Source organism: Anthonomus grandis, chromosome 4 (genome assembly GCF_022605725.1).
Source record: "Anthonomus grandis grandis chromosome 4, icAntGran1.3, whole genome shotgun sequence".
Taxonomy (NCBI): Eukaryota; Metazoa; Arthropoda; class Insecta; order Coleoptera; family Curculionidae; genus Anthonomus; species Anthonomus grandis.
In genome coordinates this window covers 14,615,053-14,641,707 of record NC_065549.1, presented here as the reverse complement: position 1 = coordinate 14,641,707, position 26,655 = coordinate 14,615,053, and the positions used below count along the sequence as shown (strand labels likewise).

The 26,655-nt window shown below is 31.5% G+C and overlaps 1 protein-coding gene across 4 annotated transcripts in view; it reads right to left on the bottom strand.

Moving 5' to 3' along the window:
• The window catches only part of LOC126735089 (regulating synaptic membrane exocytosis protein 2), a 222,973-nt gene that overhangs the window by 65,498 nt on the left and 130,820 nt on the right, over window positions 1–26,655 (bottom strand). For all 4 annotated transcript variants that reach the window (XM_050438989.1, XM_050438987.1, XM_050438990.1 and 1 more), the window contains 4 exons: window positions 23,303–23,499; window positions 23,022–23,249; window positions 9,439–9,687; window positions 6,233–6,522 (listed from right to left, as the gene is read on the bottom strand). In XM_050438989.1, coding sequence (XP_050294946.1) covers window positions 6,233–6,522; window positions 9,439–9,687; window positions 23,022–23,249; window positions 23,303–23,499 — 964 coding nt within the window. The remainder of the gene's footprint in view (window positions 1–6,232; window positions 6,523–9,438; window positions 9,688–23,021; window positions 23,250–23,302; window positions 23,500–26,655) is intronic.

Sequence of the window (26,655 nt, the reverse complement as noted above, 5' to 3'; positions counted from 1 at the left end):
CACAAAGATTCATTTAGACACCAGTTTTTTTAACCCGGCTGGTAAATAGAACCATATTTGATGTTTTCACTTTCTAATGAAAAAATTTTTTTTTGTAACTTTAGTTAGAGACGTGATATCAAAATGCGGTTTTTACTAAATTATTAAGCTTTGTTCTCCGCTCTTAATACCGTAAAAAACACAGATGGTTGCATTTGAGTTTTTTAAAATAATCAGTCGAATAGCGTAACTTAGAAGTAGACGCCCTCTAGCGGGTTTTAGGAAAATTTTCCAATAATATCTTTTTGGTAGAAAAATAAAGCAAAAAAAGAGCTTTTAAATAAAAGTTGTTTTAAAAAATCGATGCAGCCAAAGCCTACTTCTTACCATTTTTTTCATTTAAGATAGAAACTCTCCCCACCCCTTTATTTGACATTTGACAGAAGTGGTTGTTAAAACATTTTTGTCAGGAATACGTTGTAGATTATTTCGATAATATTTTGGGATGCAAGTTATTAAAGGTTTTTTGGAAAAAATAGACTTTAAAGTTTTTAAGTACCTAGAACGCCCTCTAGCGGTTGACCAATGAACTTTAAAATATTTTCCAGCTATTTTTTTTTGGGCCACTTTTATACTAATTCTTTTTTCAATACTCTAATCTAAAATCCCAAAGAAAAAATCTAAATCTATGGCAATTTTTTAAAGGATGTTCCAGCAATGAATTATTTTTTTATGTTATTTTTCCAAGGTTTTCCAAGAAATTCTTCTTGTTTTACCATAATTTTTTTAAGGGTTTTTTTTGATAATCTAGGCAATATATTCCTGGATTCCCCAGAATCCTTCGATTTTCCAATGATTTTCTCGTTATTCTAATATCTTTAAAAATAGCCAAAAAAGCCTTTTCCAAGAGTTTAAAAAATTAAATCTCCATGTCCTAAAGTCAACTTTTAAATTAAGTCTTTCTATTCCAATTCAATTTTATTTTAATCACAAATTTTTCAAAAAATCACTTGGTAAATTGTTGATTTGGAAAAAATATACAGTGTCCCAAAAAAAAGAGGAATATGTTTAATTTGATACTTGTCATGAAGAAAATAGCAAGTCGTTTGCCCTGTATATTTATCCCCTTTAACACGTTGAGCCTCGCGTGCCCACCGGTGGGCATTTGGATTTTACTTCCAGGGACCAAATTTTCATTCTGGATATTTTTTGTTAATAGTTATTTTTTTACAGTTTATGTTGTTTGTGGATCAATACTCTGTCGACTTTTGGCTGTTTTTGTAATTTTTTTGCGGGTGGGCACGTGGTCCCAGAATGCTATTTTACATTTTGGGACCGAATGCCCACCCGTGGACACTAGCTTTAATGTGTTTTTTTGTTTCAGAGTTAAGCAAATATGGCTAAGAAATATCTATCGGATCAGGAGTTGGCAAAGGAGCTGGAGAATCTGTCCGACGACGAGTCAAGAGATATAATAGAAGACGAAATTACCGGATTTTCAGATGATTCGCTCGTAGATAAAGATTTTATTCCTGTTGAAAGTGATCTATCATCCGATAACGATTCATCCGGTAATAATTCAGATAATTCTGCCATATTATTATCCGAAAATGAAGATCTAGACGATAACGTACCTCTAGCGACTTTAACTACTAAGCAAAAATGAAATTCAGTGAAAAATTCAGTGAAAGCCCTCAGAATGTTGGTATTGTTCCAGCTGTTAGTGCAGACTTTGCAGGGAAAGAACCAACTAAATTCTTTAACGATTTTATCGACGATGAGATGATTAATCTATTTGTGACTGAAACCAATAGGTTTGCTTCACAGCGAATTGCTGCGGCAATAGCAGATCCAAACCGGAAGGCCAAGGTGCCGAAATGGGTGGATACCAATCCCGTGGAAATGCGAAAATTTTTTGGCATTATATTATGTATGGGCCGGGCCTTCTTCCAATGCCTCAGTTACGGGATTATTGGTCAACCAAATCGTTGTACCAAAATCGCATGCCTACAATTATTAATAGAAACAGATTTGAAGGTATTTTGGACATATTCCTTGTAAGTGATAATGAGAAGGACAGACCCTCTGATGACCGACTTTTCAAAATATCAGAATTTCTTGACATACTGCAAAAGAAATTTAAGTCCTCCTACATGCCCGAAAAAGATATTTGTATCGACGAAAGTAACGTCCCGTTTCGAGGACGCATTTATTTCAGACAATATATACCCAATAAGCGACACCGCTACGGTATAAAGCTTTTCAAGTTGTATGTATCTGGAGGATACACCTAGGATTTCAAAGTATATACCGGCAGAGACAAATCAAGTGAATTTGCAGTTTCTGAAAAGGTAGTAATGGAATTGATGGAAGGTCTTTTGGACAGTGGCCGCACACTTTACATTGACAACTGGTACACGAGCGTATCATTATCCAAAAGATTGATTGACCGAAAAACGTATTTAGTTGGTACAATTAGAGCAAACCGCAAAGGTAATCCTCAGGAAGTAATAAAGGAAAAGGCGAATCGAGGTGGAATTGTAGCTCGGCAAGATAATGACAAAACTGTAGTCCTGAAGTGGAAGGATAAGAGAAACGTCATCATGCTAAGCGCCAAACACAATGATTCTACCGTTACTTTAGCAAAGAAAGGAAAGGAAGTTATTAAACCGAAAGTAATTGTTGACTATAATCACGGCAAGGCCTTTATCGACTTGTCGGATCAAATGTCAGCATACGCGCCTTTTCTAAGGTGATCTTCAAAATGGTACAAACGCCTAGTGTTTCATCTCATTACTGCTACAACAATAGTAAACGCGTTACATCTTTACAATAAAATAAACAAGAAAAAAATCAGCATCACCACTTTCAAAGAAGAAGTAGTTTCAGGTCTCATTGAAAACGACGAAAAACTTAATACTGTTTCTCGTCCTTGCACGTCAAGAACGCAACGCTGCACGTTGAAGGAAGTGGAAGGCCAAAAAATATTCTATTCACTAAATGCTACAGCACCATGTCAATGGCTCACAATGTTGCGTACGCCCAAAAAAATGCGAAAAAGGTCAATACAATTTGTGTATTGTGTAATATTCCCCTTTGTATTACTTGCTTCCAAAAACATTTGGCTTAAAACTTTAGTGTTAGCAGTTTCTTTGTGGCACACTTTTCGTTAAACGTTAGGTCGTTTTAGTAAGTTTTATCATATTTGGGCTAGTAATTTTCAGGGTATTTTAAGTTTTGGTTACATAAGAAAACGACGACTGTTTTTTTATGACAATTTATTTTTAAGTTTTAAGAGTATTTTTTCTGTTTTAAGATAATATAACATGGTATATTAACTCAAATGTTGTTTTTTTCTACTCTTATAAACTAAATACCTAAACTATCCAAACTTCCCTACCCAATATATTTTTTGGTTATATATATTGGCAATATATTACATAGCCTGGAGTGTCCACTGCTGAGCATAGGCCTCCCTCATTTAGAATTTTTCATTGTGATTTTATATTAAGGAAGAAGTCCATTCTGAAGTGGAGTCAATATAAAATTGAAAAGTTAGTAGGGGAAGTCTTTTCTCCACAAATAAAACACTAATCCTCTAATTTCAGGAGTTATGCATTTCGGCAAGTGTTCTTGCCATCATCAGACTTGGTTTACTTAACACTTATACAAATTCTAAACAATAACCTTAGTTGTTTAGTCATTACCTTACTTTGTGTAAGTGTTAAGTAACCCAAGTCTGATGTTGGCAAGAATACTTGCCGAAATGCATAACTCCTGAAATAAGAGGATCAGCGTTTTATTTGTGGAGAAAAGACTTTCCCTACTAATTTTTTAATTGTGATTTTAGATGAACATAATAGTAAAAATGACGCTTGGACAATTTTGACTATAAGTTAATGAAATTTAGTCAAGTTCTTGCTTAGTCGAAATTCTGTATTAAATTTGAAATTTATTTTGTCTAATGCGAATCAACTTACAACAAATGCATATCGTCACCGTTATATGAAAAGTTCAAATAAGGTAAATTTTACAGGAGACAAGAAAAACCATTTAAAACTAAGATATTTTTGCTGTACGACTTTTCTCTAATTTTGCATCATGAGTCCTTAATATAATTGTTATAATTAGCACCAACAAAAGTTAAGATTTTTAGTGAAACCATATTTCGTCACGTTCTTTTTGGACTTGGCAATTTAATTTTTATTTTGATGTTGATAATTTTTTTTTAAAATTAACAATAGCTGATCAATATGAAAAAATATTACATACTAAAGAGGTAAAGAATTAAAATAAAATTATTACAAGACGAAGCATAAAAGACTACGAGACATATAAAATTACTTGTAAAAACAATTTCCTACAAAGAAATTCTAAAAATATTACCTTTTTTATTTAAAGAAAGATAAAAATAAAAGGAATATATAAAAAAGTATTATAATATTTAATGTAACAAGTAAAAACTTCATTTTCAAAGGACGGGTAAGCTCTAATCTATTCATGTTCAAGGGAGTCATAAAATGCATGATAATCATGTGCCAAGGTACATTTTAGGGATAGAAGATGCTCAAGTTTTTCTCGTTTTATTTAAAGTTTATTTTGGTATAGTCTTGGAATATTTACCATTGATGTTCATTTTAAGTTTTTGTTTATTCTAACAGGTAACATTTGGATGTTTTCAGAATGTCGCGATTTAAATTTAATTGATCCTTCAGGCTTATATTTTAGGGCTTTTATGTCCCGAACATCGAGATCGCCTTTTTTATATTCAGAGCGAAGTTTATTTAAAAAAATTAATGTGATTTAAATAAGGGGTTCTTAAGGTTTTAGTAATTTTCTAAAGGTTTTTGCGTAATAAACGTAGTCTGCTGGTACGTTTATAACCCTACCAGAAATCCTTCTTTCAATAGAGGATTGCATAGATAGTGCATAGTCGCACTCCATTTGTGTATCGGCTTTTTGTAAGTATTTTTAAATAATGCAGATACTGTTTTGAACTGCCAAGTTTAAAAGTGCATTAGCGAAAAGGGAATTGCAATTTTGTGCACCGCACCTGTCACTATAAAGAATTATTTAAGGTGTTTATGTGTATCAAGAAAGGGCAAAATTTTTGAGGTTAAAAAACTACAAATAATTTAAGCAAAACCAAAAAAGCTAAACCAAACCTTTGATATATACATTGAAAGCGCGGACTTAGACAATATTCAGGTTAACGTAGAAACCGGTGGACATGCGCATCACGTTTGATTTGTGAGTACTGTGGGTCCACCTATCAACGTAAGCTCAAAACATTGACATCAAATTATAAATATTTAAGTGCTTAAAAAGATGGCGCTAATATCTCGATTTCTGAAAAAAGCGGACGCTTTTTCATATGACGGTGACGATATCCAAAAAATAGGTATTTAAATTTATTGAATTGTTTATGTGCGTTTCATCTATATTATTAGTAACTACTTTCTTTTATTAAATAATAAGATCTATGAAAGAATTATAATTTTTCTTTATTGATCATAGATACTTTATTGATTTTAGATAGATAATAAAATGCAATAATTGGTGATTACTTCGGTTATGGGAATTTTTTATACATGTTTTTAAATCTTTATCTATTCTAAATTAAAATCTGCATTGTTCATTATTGAGAAAATTTATTATTAATGGACAATATTTATCAGATCAATTTACAATTCGTAGTAATAAAATGAAAACATATATTAACAATTTCTGTAATTTTTGTTAAAATTTGTAGGTTTATTTAAGTATTCGAATGCTATTTGTTTCATTGTAATAAATTTGTTTTAAGAAAGACTAATTACTGAAGTACTCATTTATTATATATTTTTTGAAGTCAAAGTATAAGCGCTTTTCATTTTAGGCAAAAATATATAAAGTGTTTTATTGACAAAAAATCTATCTGTCGCACATACACTTTTTTTTTAAATAGAGAACTAAGCAAATGCTAAAAACAGCAGTACTCGAAAATCTTAATTTTCTTTCTGGATATTTCAATAGAACAGATTGTTCTTTTGGTGTCTTATGGATGTATGTTTTACTGTTACAGCTATTACTTGTAGTACTGTAACCTTCATACATACGTTAATGTAATGTACTTTACACTTAAGGTCAGAGAGTTAAAAATTTCGTAAAAAATTCCTTTAAGATTAGTGATGGGATATTTGATGGTATTTGGGAGTCAATTCGCCATGCTTAACCCACTAAAGCCTTAATTATCTTAAAGCTGCTAACTCACTTGGCCATTCTCGAACCTCTGGGTCTTTCGCTTTGCGTCGAAAACGAACTGCTCGTAACAGAAACCACTGACTCCATATCGCTATCGAAATCCCCTAAACCTAACGGATCTCGGTCCCTATCAGGCGACACTTGTCTCCTATGGCTTGTCCTAGCATGACTCGTAAGATCGCTATCACTAAGACCGCTGTACCTACGCTCCCAACTGCTTGAGCCAGAACTACGGTTGTAGTTATGGATGTAGCGCACTCTGCGACTACTGCGGTCTTCTAGGTCTTGAGCTACTCTTTCCTATAGAAATATATTTAAATTAAGATCATTTTTTGCGGTTTTACAGACAATTAGTGTCAAATGAATTTTCAAAAAGTATGCTCTGTGGATCATCCAAAATTCTATATGAGTAGAGAGAAGAAGCAGCTCAACGAGGATGAATAATATGTGCTTTTTATATAAGCAGACTTAAATTTAACAGAATTTGTGAGGATAATATCGGTTTTATATGAAAACAACTACTTTAACCAAAATATAACAGAGTTTGTTTTTTTATAAAAAACCTTTATTCTCTGAAATATTTATTATTTATTGTCTACCGTATTTTTTTTAGCCGTATAGCCAGTTGCAATTTTTTCATAGATATAATACATTTAGTGTTACCTATTCATACTTATTTTATATTTTTAATAATTTTCCTGCATTTAAAATAATTATAGGGATTATGCTTTACATACTGATTTTAAACCTTTTTTTTTGCTTCAATCCACAAGGTGTATGTGTCCTCTATAATGTTTTTTTTTTGTTTTGTTTTCAATGTAAACATAAAAGACAGGGTTACTCCTTTCACGCCACTGCAGTATATCAGGGTAACATTTAAATTGATAAAAACCAAAGATTGACATATAGGGATGGTTGATCCTATGTAGTTTAGAAAGCGCTAATAAAAGCATACACATTAAAGAGACATTCAACTTTACATTTTGTTGTAAGTTTAATTAGTAGGTAATGCTTTAATTTCTTGAAAATATTTTTTACACTTTAGAAACATGTGATTTAAATCACCTAGAGTTTTACAGAGGATACATTTATCAGATAGTAAAATTTGAATTTTGTGGAGATGTTGATATTTTATTGAATATTCTTACAAAACACCTGGACTCATTAAGATTTTCATGCCAGTATTTGAAAGATATCTTTGTAGTTAACTTACAATAATTGATTTGTAATTCCTTATAAACATTTTTCTACGATTTATTTCATTTGGCAGCTATAGCGTTTTTGAATATTATAGCAATATTATTACCACAATGAGAGTCTCATAAGGGTTCTCCTTGACTTTGACATTTTTGGCTAGCATATCTACGATTTCGTTATGTGCCTTAATCCACATAAATATTAGATTTTTATTCTGATATGTTATATGTACAATAAATTTCTTAATTTCCCATATTATAAGATTTAATTTATTTGACCATGTACATCATCCATTTTAAGACATGGAGTCTGACAAAATGACGAAATTAGTAGACTTGACAAAATTAAGTGCTTCCCTAGTAGCAATAGCTTCAGATGTAAATACGCTGTAATGTTTTTCGATTTTAAATTGTCATCTAATATCTATGGGAGGAATATAAATTTCTGCTCCATTTCCTTTAGCATTTTTTAAAGCATCTGCATATATTTGTATCCTACCAGAGTGATTTCTTAATTCTAATTTAAGCAGGTTTTTACTATTCATCAGATATTCAGCAAAAAAAGGTATTTAACTATTGCACTTTTTAATGAACTTAAAAAGTCAAATTGTAAAAAATCATAAGGGGGTAATTATTTGTAACATTGGGTAAAACTCTTGATAAGCTTTACAGACGTGCAGCTTACAAGAGGTAGATATTGTTTAAGACGCTAATATTTATTGGTTAACTCATAAGTGATTAATTTATTATTTATCGGATGTAAATATGCTGCAATGTTTAACGATTTTAAATTAATATCTAAGGGAGAAATATAAAATTCTGCTCCATTACCTTCAGCATTTTTTGAAGCATCTGTATATATTTATATGCTATTAGAGTGACTGTTTAATTATAATTTAAGTAGGTTTTTATTAATCATCGGATAGTCAGTAAATAAAGGGGTATTTTACTATTGTACTTTGTAAGGAGATTAAATAGTCAAATTGTAAAAAAATCATAAGGGAGTAGCTCGGTTTTGTATTTACATATTTTTTTTTATAAGAAATTTGAAGTACATCAAGCTGCATCTTCATTTCAAGGGAGGTTCTAATGCTTGAACTTAAAGTGCTTTAACAGGTGTAAAGCATGCAACATCGAGGCTAATACGGCTTAATATTGATTCTATTTACCTTTAGGTAGTGAGTTGGGATAAAAAGTTAAAGCCATCGATACCTTACATTTTACCAAGTTTTTGTGACGTATTTTAGAAAGTTAAGTCCCTTTTCACAGTTAGAATATATGTTATTGAAATGATTTCTCCAAGTAAGTCTTTTATCTAAAAATACATCTAAATACTTGGCTTTATTTGTATAAGATCACTTATTATTTTGTAATACATAAGCATGGGTAATTTTAAGGGTATCTACAAAAATCTCAAATTTCATTTGCTAATGACCAATTTAATATTATTTTTCCTATACATTGCTTGTCAGCTATTTATACAATGCTCATATTTTTTACAAGTATTATCTAATATGCAGATTTCATTAGCATATTAAGTAATACTCTGGGAACTTATATTATGTACCTATATTATGAACTTATGTTTGGTACATTAGCAGTGTACATATGAAAGAAAGAGGTATATGAGGTACAGACCCATAAAGGTGAGCCTAGGACCATTTTTAGAATTGTGTTGATTTCTAATGCATTTTTTTCTCACCGAATATAAAGATATAATGAATTATTCAATATTTTCTGGTAAATAAAATTAATGAATGAGTTTTTCTTGTAGTATTTTTAAACTGCATCATAAGCACAATGGATATCCAGAAATAAGGCAGTAAGGTAATCATTTTTTTAAAAACATATTTAAATATCAGTTGTTATTTGTGCTACTGCATCTGTAGAGCCAAAACCTTTTTTATAACCATATTGATTGATGGGTAGAAGATTATAATTTTTTTAACCAAAACTCTAATCCATTCGATTGACACTATATGACTCTAAAGCGATTTTTCTCTGAATTGTATAAACTAACCTGAAGAGCTCTCGCAAGGGCATGTGGCACCTGCGGTAGCTGTCTTTTCTTTGGAGAGCCGGTGGGTGTGGCTGTAGCTGACCGGGATTTGAATCTAGCTCCAGTCATAATAGCTGTGTCGCAATCTGGCGGCGATAGAGAGCGATAATCGGTGGGCATTCTTCGTGGTGACTTCGATCTGGATCGGGAAGAGTGTATAATTTGAGTGTCGGGCGCAGCTGAGTGGGATCGGTGTCCAGCCATGCCATCCTGCAAAAAATATATATAAATTAGATCAAGAAATGTGTAAAATGTGTACGTTTTTAAGATAATTCCGGAAGTGTTGTAACAAGTTCTATATAAAGAGTGTTTTGGGAGAGAAGGGAAATATTTTGGAAACATGTTCAGAAGGTCAAAATAAGATAAATTAACATATTATATTCATTATGTATCTGCCGCTAATAAAGTAAATTTCGGAGGCATACGGCTTTTTAATGTAACTTAATCCTTAATCGACTAATGTATCTCCCAAGACACAGAACCTTTGAAACGTTTTTTAAAAATCATCGTAATAATATCGTGAAAACGGGCAGTGTGTACTGAAAGATACAAAAGCATCTAAAGCAAATCCATTTTAGCGTCCAACATTTTAGCGTCTTGTGCAATGGCGGCCGGAAAAGATGTTGATGAGGTGATTTTTTTTTTAAACTATTTTTTTTAATTTGGACCTTAGGTTTTTTTATTTGTATCTGAAAATATACATTGCCCATTAGAGGTACCTAAGTCTTTCGCGAACACAAATAATGTTAGTTATTTTTTTATTTATTCATGTGGTTTGAGGGTGTGCTGATCTTATAATCAGCACGCCCTCAAACCACTTCAATCTTCATTATCAGCAAAGTCTTTTACAGATGCTGTTTAGTAAAAAGAGATAATATATTTATAAGATTAATTTTTTTCAGTTTTTGAGCAGTCTCAATAACCAAAGAAACAGGGAAGTGGATTATGTTACGCTAATACCACTCAAAGACTGTTACGTGTCTGAATATAAAGTCAATAATAATACAGGCATTGCCATTGTAAAATGGGCTGAGACAAAGTGCGTTACCTTGGCCAGCTTGTATGTATCACACACTCCTACTTTTCAAATAAAACGATACAGCAAAGAGAAGAAAAAGAAATTTGACGTGGAATGTCCACAAATTATAAAACAATACAATTCCCACATTGGTGTAAATCAAAGACGTGTGGGTGGTATAGTCTTAGCTGACTCCTTATAAAACACCTTATAAGTCTCGGCGTTAGTACCTTGGGATATTTGGAAAAACTTATTGACATTTGTGTAAATAATGCTTGATTGTTGCATAGAAGAAATAGTGAAGCTCTTGGGCGTTTGAAATATGACTATTTGAAAGAATTCCGAGTAAGTTTGGTTTTATTGCTAGTCAAATCCGAGCAGAAGATGATATTTCGAAAATCTGATTTTGCAAACGATCAGTCATCAAAAAAGATCAAAGTTCCAGTAACTGCAAGACCAACTGTCGATATCCAATATGACTAAATTGGAAATTTTACACAGAAAAGAAGATGCAGGCTATGTACCAATGGACAAACCACGGTTTTCTGTCAAAAGTGTAGTCTGAGATTATGTTTTGTGCAAGGAAAGAATCCGCGCAATTTTTTTTTAATATATCATGTTGAAGATATTGGAGGGGTCAATGTATCCTATAGGATACATAATTTTTCTCTGTACCTAGGCATGAAAAATTAAAAAAAAAATAATTTTTTGAAGCCTTTATAATATAAATAAAGAAAAAAATATGTGAAAATATTCTTTTAATTAAAAATAAAAACTTGCCCGATTAAGAGTTAATAAGCAAATTTAAAACTTTGGCTAAACTAAATACGTTTATCCAAACCCAATTTTGAAACTAGATTTTTTTAAATTAAACTTCTTCTGAGAATTTAATAAATAGTTGCATCTCTGGTTAGCGGACATACAAGGCGAAGAAAAATCTACGTGTTCCTACCACACAAATAAAATTAGACAATAATGACAAGTTTTAAACATTAACAATTAAATAGGTCACATTGCTACACAACGAAAGCTTAAATATTAGTCCGGTAAAGATTTTTTACAAATGGATTATTATAGCCATTGAATTATTGTAAGAATTAATATTTGCTTTTAAAGGAACGAAAATTTTTAAAGTTCAAAATTTGTTTTACGAGTATAGATATGTTATGCTAGAAATACTAGCACATCTTTAATTAATAATTACGTATAATAATTAATAACGTAAAAATGCTTAAACGCCTGGTCTACACCTCTCAGATTAAAGAAAATAGATTATGTTCATGCCAACTATATGTTTATCAGCCAAATGGAATAAATTCCATAATAAATAAATAGGGGTATTCTCGAAAAAATGCTTAGACACGTTGACAGATACTTTTACTTGCCTCTTTTTTTTCTACAAAAAAAAATATTCTCGACATATTTGATGTACAATATCCTATACTTATTTTTAACTGCTTCGGAGATATTAAGTGTTTTTTGCGATTTATTGTAAAAATTCGTAACACACTCAATACTCAATACTTCCAATTTGAATAATTGGGAGAGTAAACATAAATAATTTCAACATACCTTCATACTGATAAAAACTTAAAAAAAAAAGGTTCACCTTGGGTTTAAGATGCTTGACCATGGAAATTATTGTCTGCCTTATATTTCGTTAACTGCTTCTCAGAAAAATGTTTTATTTAGCAGAAATGACCGAACTAATAATTATATCGATGGCAATTTAAATGCTGTTAATTTTTTAACACTGCTTTAAAACAGTGTCGTGTCAACTTTGACAAACCTATTTCCTACTCCAGCAAACGCACAAGTTCCAACTTATATCATATGGTTTTAGCAAGATGAAGCACCGTCCCATTACCAAATGAATGTCGGTACCTAAACCGAATATTTGCAAATTGGTGGATAGGGAGACGAGGAGCGATGGAGTGGCCAGCACAATCTCCTGATCTGACATCATTTGATTTATTCTTATTGGGATACGTCAAAAATATTATCTACAAAACTAAAGCCCTCGACTTAGCCGACGAAAAATGAGTCTAATTACGTGAACGTTAAAAGAAATTTCTATTTAAGATTAGGATGCTGCGCCAGGGTATTCGTGGCGAGCACATTAAACATCTACATTGACATAAATGTTTTTTTAAATTGTTTAACTAAGAAATAAACAGTATTACTTATTAGTTTTTGAGTGTGTTGTAACGAATTTATGTGTCCAAATAATTTTCTATGTTTTTAATGTTAATTTTTCCAATAAATCGGAAAGCATTTATTTTCTTCGAAAGAGCTAAAAAGTGGTATAGGACATTGTACACGAAATATATTAAGAGTATTGGGAAGAATCCAAAAATTGAGTAATAAACAGAGTAGGTGTGTTGTATTTAAAATAAAAAAGGGTGATATTAGCCACTGTTATATGACATACTCTGTATAGATGTTTTTTGATAAAAAAAATAGCAAGTAAAATAATCAGTCGATGAAATTTTATCCCTTCAGAGAAGATGCAAAAGATTTTATTGCAAAATCTGAAAGTCCAAAAAATTAATACAGCATGATAAAATGTATAAAACTTACAAGTACAACTATTTTCAGCATTACGGGAAAGTAATATACCAATTAGAGTATTATTTGTAGTACTGAATATACATATCTTTAAAATAAAGCAATCAGTGTTTCATGAAAGGACTCAAAAACTCCAATATTAAAAGTAGAGAAGTAGTCATAAATTAGGCTTAGATATTTCCTTGTGAAACTTTAATAAGCATTTTTTTTAAATCATGTGAAGACAGACTAATTGCTGTCGCTCTTCCTAAGAAACTCATTTTTCTCTAAAAATGAAAAGTTTTCAAAAGGCTCTTCTTCAAGCAAAAGATGTGGTCAAGGCAAAAAAACAAAGAAATGCTAGTTACAGATGAAAAAAAAGCTTGATGTAAGCTAAGACAGAAATATTTATAGGTATTGCAAGATAATACAGACGGCCTAGCATTTAAAATTTTAAAACTTCCTTGCAGTGGTTTTTTTATTAATGGTTTGTTTATAAAGGAAGCTTAAAAACGAAAATCTTATTCTCTCTCCTTAGGATTCTTTGAGTTTTATTTTCGGACTAAGCCGAAAGTTGTACAAAAAAATTCATAAAACAAAAATATAGATGATTAAATTCTTTATAATTTACCTTTTGAAAACAAATATCTCCAACCAATAACATAAGGTTAGAAACCCCAAAATTCAACGAAATACAGTTTTTTTTCGTAATGAAAGCACTTTTTTGTACTATCGCAAACCTTTTTTAGACAAAGGGCTCCAAAAACCCTACCGAATTTAAAATTATTTTTCTTTTATGATTCACTGGTTCAATATATAGTGTAGTTCTCCTCGAGATAAATTAAAAATCTAATAATTCAAAGTACTTAAATAGAGTATTTACTTACAGGAATAGCATTTTCTGAAAATAATTTCTCAACTGAACCATTTTGTGATACTAATTGCTTCTGTGTCTTAATCAGAATTTTAAAGCTCAACAAGTTCTACTTATTATTGTGCATGGTACAAAAATTAGCGTCCCTCCAATAGATGTAGAAGTGAAGTATAGCAGGTTAAGGACAGAAATCAAACCTCAAGATTTGAAATTAGCCGACGTTTCGGCGTTTATTTACGTCTTTTTCAAGGCTGAAAAAGATACAATTGGTACAAAATAGTGAAAGCAATAGTTATTAATATAATAGTTAAGAAACCACCAAACAAAAACACAAATAAAACGGAGAACAAAGCATAAAAGTTAAAATTAAGATGACTTACCAAATTTACATTAGAGGTTTACGTAACAATTAAAACCTAATAACATCTCCATCATACATACACCACAGATACGATTGTTATACATTAAAATATGCAGCACAACCATTAAGTAAAACCAAAAAAAAAAAAAGAACACACAGTATACATAAAATAAAATTGGCTTATATCACAGATTGATTCACAGTGAATAAGTAGTACGTATAATAATTATAGTAAAAAAAAAGCACCTTCTAAGTCAGTGTTTAGTAGTAACTGTACGCAGAATTTATTGTTATAAACTTGTCCTTAAAATTTTTTTTCTTTAAATGTCCTTAACCTGCTATACTTCACTTCTACATCTTATTATTGTGAATAACCAAATTTTAATTTAAAAACATATTTTTTTTAATAAATTAACTGACAGGAACTTATTTATCTGTGTTACATATAGTAACAAAATTTGACAAAAGGAAAATACAAAAAATAGTATTTTAAAAATGAATTAAGCCCTTTTAAGAGAGCTGTTTTAATTAAATTAATCACGTGCAAAAATCCTTATCAGTTATTTTGGCTTGTAGGCTAAAACTAAACTTTTTTTTTCTAGGTGGTCGGGTTTAAAATAAATGACAAACACTTGTAACCAGTAAAGAACCATCTTTCAAATTCAAATTCAAAACAAATTTATTTATCATGAAAGTAAATAAATAATCATAATACAAAATTGTAGCATAATAATATGCATATGTTGTACAACTCACCAAATACATGATAAATAGGACCATGCCTCCATTATAGAGAACTGAATGCTTCCTTTATAAACAAACCATTAATAAAAAAACCACTGCAAAGAAGTTTTAAAATTTTAAATGCTAGGCCGTCTGTATTATCTTGCAATACCTATAAATATTTCTGTCTTAGCTTACATCAAGCTTTTTTTTTCATCTGTAACAAGCATTTCTTTGTTTTTTGCCTTGACAACATCTTTTGCTTAAAGAAGCTTTTGAAAACTTTTTATTTTTAGAGAAAAATAAGTTTCTTAGGAAGAGTGACAGCAATTAGTCTGTCTTCACATGATTTAAAAAAAAATGCTTATTAAAGTTTCACAAGGAAATATCTAAGTCTAATTTATGACTACTTCTCTACTTTTCATATTGGAATTTTTGAGTCCTTTGATGAAACACTGATTGCTTTATTTTAAAGATATGTATATTCAGTACTGCATAGCCTTTCAAAAACCTTAAAAGTTAAAAAAAAAAAGATTTTCTTAATTAATCGAGACATGCATGTGTTAAGTATTATATTTAAGTATTTAAGAAAGGCAAAGCAGGCGGAGGTTCTGGATATGCAGGAAAAGTAAATTAATTAATATTTATAACAATGATAACTAGATTGCAATAGAAGATCGAGCTCTTTTAATTTTTATTATAGATTAAGTATTGTTTTTTTTGAGAATCAAGCAGTTTATTTCGAATATATTTTTTAAATGCAGTAAACGGAAAACTTTTGTAATTAGCTGGAAGTCTATTCCAAAGTTGAGAGGCAACAAAAAAAAAAGATTTTTGAAAATTAGCTGTTCTATGTTGTGGTATTCTAAATAAATTTATAAATCTAGTGTTATGCTCATGAAGAAAATTTGTAAAATTGTTAGCTAAATATAATAGCTTCCTAGTTTTTATAACTTTATACACGAAAGAATACATTTGATATTTTCTACGATTTTTCATATTTAGAATTAAGTTATTTTTTAAATAAGGAGAAATATGACTTCTAAATGGAATTTTGTAAGAAAAACGCATAAAACAATTCTGAAGTTTTTGTATTGAGTAAGCGGAGTCTTCAGTCAATGAATCCGAATATGCCACATCACAATAATCAAATAAGGATAAAACAAGGGTGTTATATAAAACATATTTAGTTTTAGGAGGTAAATGATTTTTTAAGCCGTAAAGTTTTCTTAAGCATTGACATAAACTTGCATACATGCGATGCAATTTTGAGCTTATTCTTTATATGTGTTTGAAATGAAATACCGCTATCAAGGTATACTACTAAGTTTTTGACCTCTCGTACTACTGGTAGCTGCTCATTACGAATCTTTGCATTTAAAGTTATTGCTGCATTAAGGCCGTTCTTTCCACCACCCAGAAAAATTGCACATGATTTAGACGAATTTAATTTCAAATTATGGTCGCAGGAAAAGTTATCTATATTTTCTAAATCCTTATTAAATTGTTCTATTATGGGTAGAGTTTCACGTGAAAATAAAGTATACAGTTGGGAGTCGTCAGCATATTGTTGTAACATTGAGTACTTTATGCAGGATTTCATATCTGCAACATACAATGAAAAAAGTAATGGCCCCAAAATAGAACCCTGGGGAACACCGGTAGATACAGGATATAAACTTGATTTTTCAGTTGTAGAAGCCTTGTTTATTACTACGCAGTTCGCTCTATTATTAAGATATGACGTAAAGAAATCAATCGCGGTTAATCAACCCCGTTGCCAAAAACTAAAACCGAGCCCACAAACCTTTCAGAATTAAGACCCATATCCATTTTATCAACCTGCTCGAAAATATTTGAAAAAATCTTAACCGCTAGAATAATAGAACACCTGAATAAACACAATATCCTTCCCTTGAGACAATCGGGATTTAGAAAAGGTTACAGTTGCTGTACAGCATTGTTGGACGTGGTTGATTCAATAATGTCAAATATAGACTCTGGAAACTCATGTGTTTTGATATTGTTAGACTACACAAGAGCGTTTGATAAGGTAAATCACCAGGTCCTGTTCGCTTTGCTATTGCATATTGGATTTTCACAGAGTGCTGTCGATCTAATTAAAAGCTATTTATCTAATAGGGTTCAATATGTAGAAACTGATAAGGGATGTTCGGACAGAGGGTCGCTTCACTGTGGTGTTCCACAGGGCTCCGGGCTATCCCCGTTACTATTCTGCATATACACCTGTTATCTCACACATGCCCTTGAACACTGTATTGATTATAGTTTTGCTGATGACAAACAATTATTATACTCTGTCACACCTAATAGCATAGCACAAACTAAACTTAACATAAATAAAGATTTGAATCAACTAGTTCGAAACTCAGAAAAACACCACTTAAAATTAAACCCTTTAAAAACTAAAATACTTGCTTTTGGAAAACAAAAAATTGACTTAGAAAACCAACTGAAAATTAATTTAAATAACTCAGAGCTTACCTTTGAAAAAAAATCTAGGAATTTGGGGGTAATTTTAGATACAGATTTAAGATTCAGCGAACGTGTATCTGCGTGTGTACAGAGGGCGTATGCAAATTTAAAGCTGTTATATCAACATAGGCGTGCACTAAGTCAAAAACTGAAATTAACATTGTCAGATGCTCTTGTGTTAAGTCACTTTAATTATTGTGATGCATTGTATGGTCCATGCGTAACCAAACAGGATAGGGACAGGATACAGCGAGTTCAGAGGTCGTGTTTGCGGTTTGCATTTGGCATGAGGAAGTTTGAGCCAGTAATTCACAAACTCAAAACTTGCAATTGGTTGGATATGGAAAATCGCCGTACATTTCACTCCGCTGTCTTATTCCACAGAATAATATTTAATAAAAGTCCACCATATTTGTACAACAAAATAAAGTTTAGAACAGATGTTCACAACTTAAACCTAAGGTATAGGGGCTTAATATCTCCTCCTTTCCATAAGACTGCCTTGTTTGCAAGATCTTTCTCTTATAATGTTTACCTATTATACAATCATATTCCTCTCGAAATGAAAATACTCACGCCAACAAAATTCAGATATCTATATAAAAATAACTTGCTAACACACCACTAAGTCTTGTTGTTTTTTATTTATCTTTTTTTTTTTCATACAGTATAGTGTACTTGTGTTTTGGGTAGGTACAAACGTCTACTATAAGTATAAGAACTAGGAACTATTAGAATGTTTTAGGTAAAAACAGTGTTGTAATTTACTTGTGTTGAAATTATAAAACTACATACTACTTATGATTTGCTATTGTGCTAACATTGAATCTATATATTAATTTAATATTTGTTGTTAGTTACAGTTACAAAATTTTTACGGAGTTTATTCAATATCAGTTTTACTGCCTTAAACTCCATTTTGCAGTAATACATTTATCATGTATGAAGAATGTATACCAATAATGCATTGTAAACTTGTACTATTACTGGAAAATAAATTTATTTATTATTATTATTATTATTATTGAAAACCAAAATAATAAAGCTTTGCTAATAACATTTCGTGGTTTAAAGTATTGAAAGCTCTACTAAAATCTAATAATCCAAGACAAGTTATTTCCTTTTTTCCTCAGTTATCCTACAGTTATTAAGAAGGTGTACTAGACTCGTGGTAGTGCTAAAGTTCTTTCTAAAACCCGATTGGCAGTCCGGGATAATATTATAAAAATCAACAAAGCTGCATATTTGTGTTGGTGCACGAACCTTTCTAAAATTTTGGATACCAGAAGCAGTATACTAATGGATCTGAGGTCTTTAAACCCTTTTGGATCAGTCACTTTTGCTAGAGGTTTAAAAATAGCTTTTTCCAAATTGTAGGATTAAAATTTTGTAATAAGCAGTTATTTAAAATATTTAGTAATGGTTTTGTAATATATTGTGGGCACATTTCTAGATCTTTTAAGCCTATGGAGTCTTCACCTATTGCGTTACAGTGTATCGGTTTAATGATTTTAATTAATGTTTGCTCATCCAATTGTGACAAATTTAGAAGAGACCTTGTGTTAAAATGCCTGTTTGCTTTATAAAAATTAAGTTTTTCATTTGGAGTTGTATCAGCTATAGTATTTAAAAACTTGTCTGGTAAGCCAGAATTCCATTTACAGCCAAAGTTTAATTTCTTTTCAGCATTCCAAAATTCTCTTCCATGCTTTTGTGACATTGTGTTAAAATAGGTGATTTTTTCCCTCGCAATACCATGCTTAGTGAAATTTCTTAATTGCCTATAGTACTGGAGGTGTGCTTCAGTTTTTTGTTTTAAATATCTGCGATGAGCCTTATCTCTTTCTTTCATAAGAAATTTGATATTATTTGTAATCCACGGCGTAAACGGTTTTTCTTTTACTTTTTTGGATAATAGCGGAGCATGTTTATTTATTAAAAATAATATATTCCTATTAAATATGTCAATCTTTTTATCTATATCTTGTGTATAATATATATTATCCCATGATAGCTGTTCTGCGTAACTTAAACTGATCACGATTTATATTATTATAATTTCTATACTGGATGTATTTAACAGTATCACGTCTCTTGGCAAAATCTAAAACAGTATATACCATATTATGGTCCGAAATGTCTGGCGAAATACTTACTGAATCTGATTTTTTTATGATTGATGATAACATCAATAACATCAATGAGGCTAAAACTGTTTGCAGCAAAATTCATTCGAGTAGGTTCTGTAGTAACATGTTTTAAGTTAAAAATTTCTAAGAGTCTTTTAAGTTTTTTTTTAGGTGAATGTTGTTTTAAAAAGTCAATCTTTGACTCAAGCTTTATCGTTTAGCTGTCTAAACTCTAAGATAATTTTTAAAGTTATAATTTTACATCATGAAACGTCTATTTAGTTATTTTATTTAGTGGTTTTGTATGAATTTGAAATTGAGTGTATGAAAAAGAAAATAAGGAACCGTATGTTACCAAAGCAGCGGCCAAATTTAACGACCATCTCTGTGAAAAGTTTTTGGAATTATTTAAGTGAATGAAAAATAGAAGAAATAAAAGTGTTGAAATTTAAAGAACATCTTGTCTGTTGGATATATATTTTTGATTAGTTAAACGAAATTAGTTTATCTTCGTTAAAGCCTGACCTAACTTGTTACAACGCCAAAGAATGTCAATTTTGATAGTGTAAGAATGTTATAACCTAAAGTTCTGACTTATGAACGCCTTTAATGTTTTTTTTATTTACAAAAATAGTAGTAGATTTTCGTGAAATATTTCAGCATGGTCAATTACCAGGCATTTATTTGAAAAAAATCAATAATTTTAAAATTGACTTAAAAAAATGAGCTTTGTTAATTAGTCTGAGGGAGAGTTAAAAAAACAGTATGTTTCCTAGAGCAGGAGGTATGTTCGAGAATTCACATCCCCCATCGATCAATATAATATTGTTCAAAAGCGGAATACTTTAAAAAAATTGTGTAATAATTATTATTACTATTATTTTTTTGATTTTATTCAATTATGTGATTTAAATTTTTTAATTTCAGGTAGTTGAACCATAAATTCTTTTTTATTATTCCTAGATTTAGGCAATCGAGTCATTTATTTATATTTATTACTTAGTAATTGTATTATACCAGGCAGTAAAGCCATAAATTTTAGTTGTTTTTTGTGATTTTATTTTTTTAATTAAAAACAACAAAGAGGCCAAACGACAACAGCATTTGCAAAAGTTATAAGGCATTCAAGTTAACCACTTTTTATTTTTTTTTTTGATAAAAGGAGAGAGCATTTTGGACGCCATCTGAGAATAATTTTTTCTGAAGCAAGATCCAAAAATGCATTGACAAACCAAGACATTTGATTAAATCTAATCCAATTAACTAACAGCATTGCCGCAGCCAAAAATACCATATATATAGATGACAATACATGACACGAGCATAGAGATGACACTTAATATGTGATGCATAATCAAATTATTATTGTCCTCGGGCTCTTGTCGCGGCCCCCTTATTATCGGCTTCGACTTCAACGATCGAATCGATACACCTTTAGTTAAAACTTTATTCACGAAACTGGCTAGCGACGTTGTTATTAACGCGTTGTTTTGCTGCTGACCGCAAACTGTTGTTTATTTCGGCGCAATTTCGAAATTTGCCCACTTAAACTTATGTAGTTGCGAGTCCGGACTGCGATTCAGGATATATACGGTTTGCTGCATAACCTGCCGGAATATAATAGACATTTCGCTTCCGGAATATAAAGCGGATTAAATTAATAAACCGTTTAATATATTTTTTTCACCTTTTTTTTATTTCATCTTTGAATTTCACGTGGAATTCTACGAATGTTTCATGCATCATGTCCTATACCTAAAGTCAACAATTATCGAAAAAAAAACGATTCATGTAACAAATAAAAAAATAACAAAAATTAGGTTCAATGTTCAAAATGGTTGCCATTCACGGCTTGACAATATTCAAGGCGATCAATAAAGTCTCTTTGCACATTTTCAATCATTTCCGGATTTATGGCGCGCACTTCTCTGCTAATTCTCTCTATCAAGTCGTCTAGATTTTGTGGCCTATTAACAAATACCTTCGACTTGAGGTATCCCCACAAAAAAAAGTCCATTGGTGTTAGGTCAGGCGATCTAGCAGGCCATTCGATGGATCCTCCTCTTCCTATCCACCGATTGGGAAAGGTTTCATCCAAAAATGTAGGCACAGTGGCAGCATAGTACGGAGGAGCGCCATCCTGCTGGAAAATTAGTTCTTCGTCACGATAGTCTGGGTCCAATGGATTTGGAAATAAAGCTAGTACTGGAACTAATTGAAATTGGCGAAAATCAAGATAAACTGGTCCCGTTAAAGTCTGTTTAAAGAAAAAGGGACCTATTACCCTTCCGCGCACTATTCCACACCACACATTTAGTTTTTGAGGATACTGGGTGTTTTCCTCCATTATCCAATGCGGATTTTCTATTGCCCAATATCGACAATTTTATCTATTCACACTACCATTCAAACAGAACGTGGCTTCATCGGAAAAAATAAAATTTGTTACTAAATTATTATTTAGATTGCACATGTTTTGTAAGCGTTCACAAAACTTATTTCACCTATCGAAATTGTCATCAAATATATAAATAATAAATATATATAAATAATAATATTGCATAGGAATAACTTTGTAGGGGTGATATTTGTGCTTTTTGACTATTCGGTGAACTATAGATTTCGCCATGTGTAAATTTGCCCCAACCTGCGACAGAGGAGTGCATGGATTTTTTTCCAAAGAAAGCAAAACGTCAAGTTGTTCATTTTCATCTCGAGCAGGACGACCAGATTTTGGCAGATCTCTAAGATGACCGAGTTATCTTAATTTAGCCTCTATTCTGCTCACCTCCTTTTGACATATCGGAGGACGATCGGGATGGATTTCATTAAATAATTGAGCAGCTTCTCTTTGAGTACGTGTTCTATCACCAAACCCATGCACAGAATTTCTATTTTTTCTCGTTCTGTTAACTTTACCATTGTGAAAACCGCAACTTTGCTCGTACAATTCACACTTGACAATATCTGTTTGGCGTTCAACTGTCATACAGTTTTTATGAAAATACACGGTCTCCAGCCAACAACAAAAAAACACGAATGAATGGAATTTTGCTCTGTATAAAAATTCTCAGAGATAAGGTGACTCGTAAGGTGAACTTCTTGACTTGTTGACTTTAGGTATGAGACATGATGCATGAAACATACGTAGAATTCCACGCGATATTTAAAAATGAAATAAAAAAGATGCTTTCATTTGAAAAAATTAAGTTGATGGTCGTAATTTATTTTTGAGCAACCCTGTATATACAAACTTCACGTACAAAAATGCGCAACTTAAAATAAAAATCGACAGGTCCGAGCGTTTTTTTTTAGAACACACCCCTGAATTTTAAATGTATTTAGACATAACTTTTGGGATGCACTGTATATTCGTTACTGCTTTTAATTACTTACTCTTTTATATCTATAAGGTTGCATAGGTTCCTGGTCCCGTCTAGATCTCCGATCGTTATTGGACTCCCTAGGGGGACTCGATGAGCTTCCCACGCTACTTACGCTAGCGCCATCCGCACCTCTTCGTTCCCTTCCTCCTTCAATTTCGCATTCTGAAGGAGTGTCACTGTCAGAAAATCTACTTCCCGTGCTGGGAGGTGAGAGGTGTTCGCTTGGAGTTAGCGCAACCTTAGATAAACACAGCAATAAAATGTTTAGGTTAGGTTCTTTTTAATGTTTACCTCTTCATGTGGTCCAAGTTGCCTCCAAGTCGGTTGCTCGTCCAAAGGCCAAAGTTCAACGATAGTTTCTCCTAAAAAATCGTTCGCTCCATATCTTACGTAGTCCCATACTGTTATTTCTAGAGCTCTTAGTCGTAGATCGGCTCTTCGGAGTCCGGAGTAGATGAAGGTTTGGTTCCACATCGGTTCGGTCGTGCCTAAGAGAACATATTTTTGTAGATGAAATTTTCGTCTAGTGAAAAAGTTCAGTTTTGTCTCACATTTCTTTAAAAGTTACTTATATGAAATAATGAATTATGTTTTATGAGAAACACATATTATTATCATATAAGTTATTTGATACAAAACATTTAATATTTTATTGTTAAATTATCGCTACTAATTTATATACGAGCTGATCATGGTAGGGAATTTTACAACATCGTTTATATCGATAACAGTCAAATTTATTTTAACTATTTTGACAATGTTAAATGTTTGATTTAAAAAAAAAGAAGCCCGGATATAAAGAGAGTACAAAGATAACATACGAGTATTTGACCATAGTGTATAAAGGTAAAATAATTTTTGAGACTAAGGGTAGCATTAAGGGTACTAAGTGAGTAGGTGAGATGGCAAGAATAGACTTTTAAAGCCTCCTTGCAGATCAAGATGTCTGCAAATCTCTGGAGTGTTGCATATTTAGTCCTGAGCCAAAACTGAAAAAAGCTGTAGGAAAGGATTGAAGGGTATAAGCAACCTAGGGCAATGAGCCCAGACCAAGCACTGAGAGACGCTTGGCCATCACAAGCTTCAAAAGAAATCAGTTTAAAAAAAGAACTTGGTTAAAATGATTGAGGTTAAATTGTTAGCATATTGGTAATTGGATCGAGATGGCAAAAAAAATTTCAAGAGTATTTTGCTTCTCATCTCTTATACTTTTGCTAATGTCTCCCCACATATATAATATATTAAACTTACTTTTCTTGTGGGTAATGTTAATGTATAATAACTTATTTACTTGTTACAATCTTTTCCAAGCAATATTAAAACTCATTGAAGCATAACATTGTTTGTTTATTTATTTATTAAATTTATTTTGGCTTTACGATTTAATTCAATATATTTTGTGAGGGAATTCTACCTACCTACGCGTTCCACATGATACATTTTATTTAAAAATAAATACGGTTAAAATTCTGAAAATTGGTGTGTAGGATGTTTATAACTGCTGCTGGTATACTTTATATAGGTGTGATGTACTTATTATCATATATTTGAAATATTGTGAATATTTTTTTTTATATAAATATCTCATTTATTTTTTAACATTACAAAAATATTTTATTTATATCTTTCAGATGCCTTACATCAAGCTAAACACATTTACCTAATAAAAATAATTCCAAAATATTTCGTGAACACCTTTAGATTAAAATTATTAAAATATATTTGACATTTAATTTATAATTTGTCAACAAATGTTTTGACGTTTTTTTACCGAAAAGTCGTTTAAGTGCGTAAAGTAATTTGATATTTATGATTTTTTATGTTTTCTTCAGTAGTTTAAAAAAATTTATATATTACACGTGTGTAAAATCCCCTTTTTTATTCATGGGAATTGTCATGGAAGTTTCCCAATCATCAAAAAAATTCATTTTACACACTTGTTACATAAATAACTATATTGATTATTAACATAATATGTTATTTAATAAGTTAATGTAAATATTATTTGCATTTTTATAAATTTAATTTTTTCTATTAGTATGACTCAGAGATGTCAAAATAATATAAGATTTTTTGAATGTGTACGAAATATATTTCAAGTATAGGAATAAAGTACATCCATAGTTTATTTAAGGAATATTAAACGTTTTATGAAAATTTCTATATTCTTCTTTACGTGCCATCTTAAATGAAGGTTGGCAATTACATTGGCAAATGCGTGTCTATCTTATGTCATTCTAAGAACTTGCTCGAAATTTAGGCCGATTCAGTTTCTAATATGTCGCATCCATGACAGTCGCATTCTTTCAAAACCCTTTTTTCCTTCTAACTTTCTCTTAATTATTAGTTGGAATAATTGGTACTTTTCATGTCTGAGTAGATAGCAAAAGTATGTTGTTTTCCTTACTTTTATGATATGTAGTATCTTTCGCTTACCATCTATTCTCTGAAGTACTTTATTGTTCCTAATTCTCTCCATCCAATAAATCCTCAGCATTCGTTGGATTGATCAGACGTAACACCACACTAATCTCAGATGCAGGATCAGGTCCAAACATAAATGAGAGAGGAGTCGCTTATATCGCATAAATCCTTGGCGTCCTTGCTTAATTCTAGTCCTCATTTCGTTAACGAGCTTTGTGTTTGTTTCAATCGAGGAATCCAAATAGTTAAAGCGACTTACCCTTTCTAGGACTTCGCCGTTAATTTGCAATGGAATCTGGATATTTTGGTTTATGCTTATTACCATTGTCTCCGTTGTCAATCTTTCTTCTATAGTGTGAGCATGCTCTTTAAATGCTATCTATATTAGTCTGAAGCCCAATGTCTATGTCGGCCATTAGCACTGTATCATTAGTGCTAATGGCCGATTTTGTTCAATGTTTTCCTTGCGGCGCTATCGATCATTGTTGACAGAAATCTAACTGCTAGAGGGATTGGAATCAGATATAGATATGATGGAGGGCTTTTCAATTTAAAACGTCTTAGAGCTGGAACAAGAGTGCGTTTTATCACGGATCTTCAATATGCGGATGACTGTGCGCTGATTGCCTACACAGCAGAAACTCTTCAGGAAAACCAAGCTTTAGGTCTAAAACTAAACACGTCAAAAGCCAAGCTTCTTATAACTCCTGCATCAAATAATCCTCAGCTCATACAGGTCAATGGCGAGACTTTGGAGCAAGTTGAACGCTTTAACTACCTAGGAAGCGTATTTAGTACAAAACTAAACATAGGCGACGAAATAGCAAACAGAATTAGCTCTGCATCAGAAACGTATTGGAGTCTTAAGGATCGAGTGTTTTACAATCATAATCTGAGTCTTAAAACGAAAACGGCAATCTATAGAGCAATAATTGTACCAACGCTATTATATGGCTGCGATTCATGGATCCCATACAGACGACATATAAAGGCTCTTGAATAATTTTAGCAACGGCAACTACGACAAATGATGAGAATCAGATGGTTTCATAAAGTTTCTAATAATGAGGTTCTGCAAAGATCAAACTGTATAAATATTGACACTATGGTACGAAGGGCAAGAATGAGATGGCTGGGTCATGTATACAGAATGGACGAAAGGCGCTTACCAAAATCTCTTTTGTATGGAGAACTAACAGAAGGTGCAAGGAGGCCGGGAG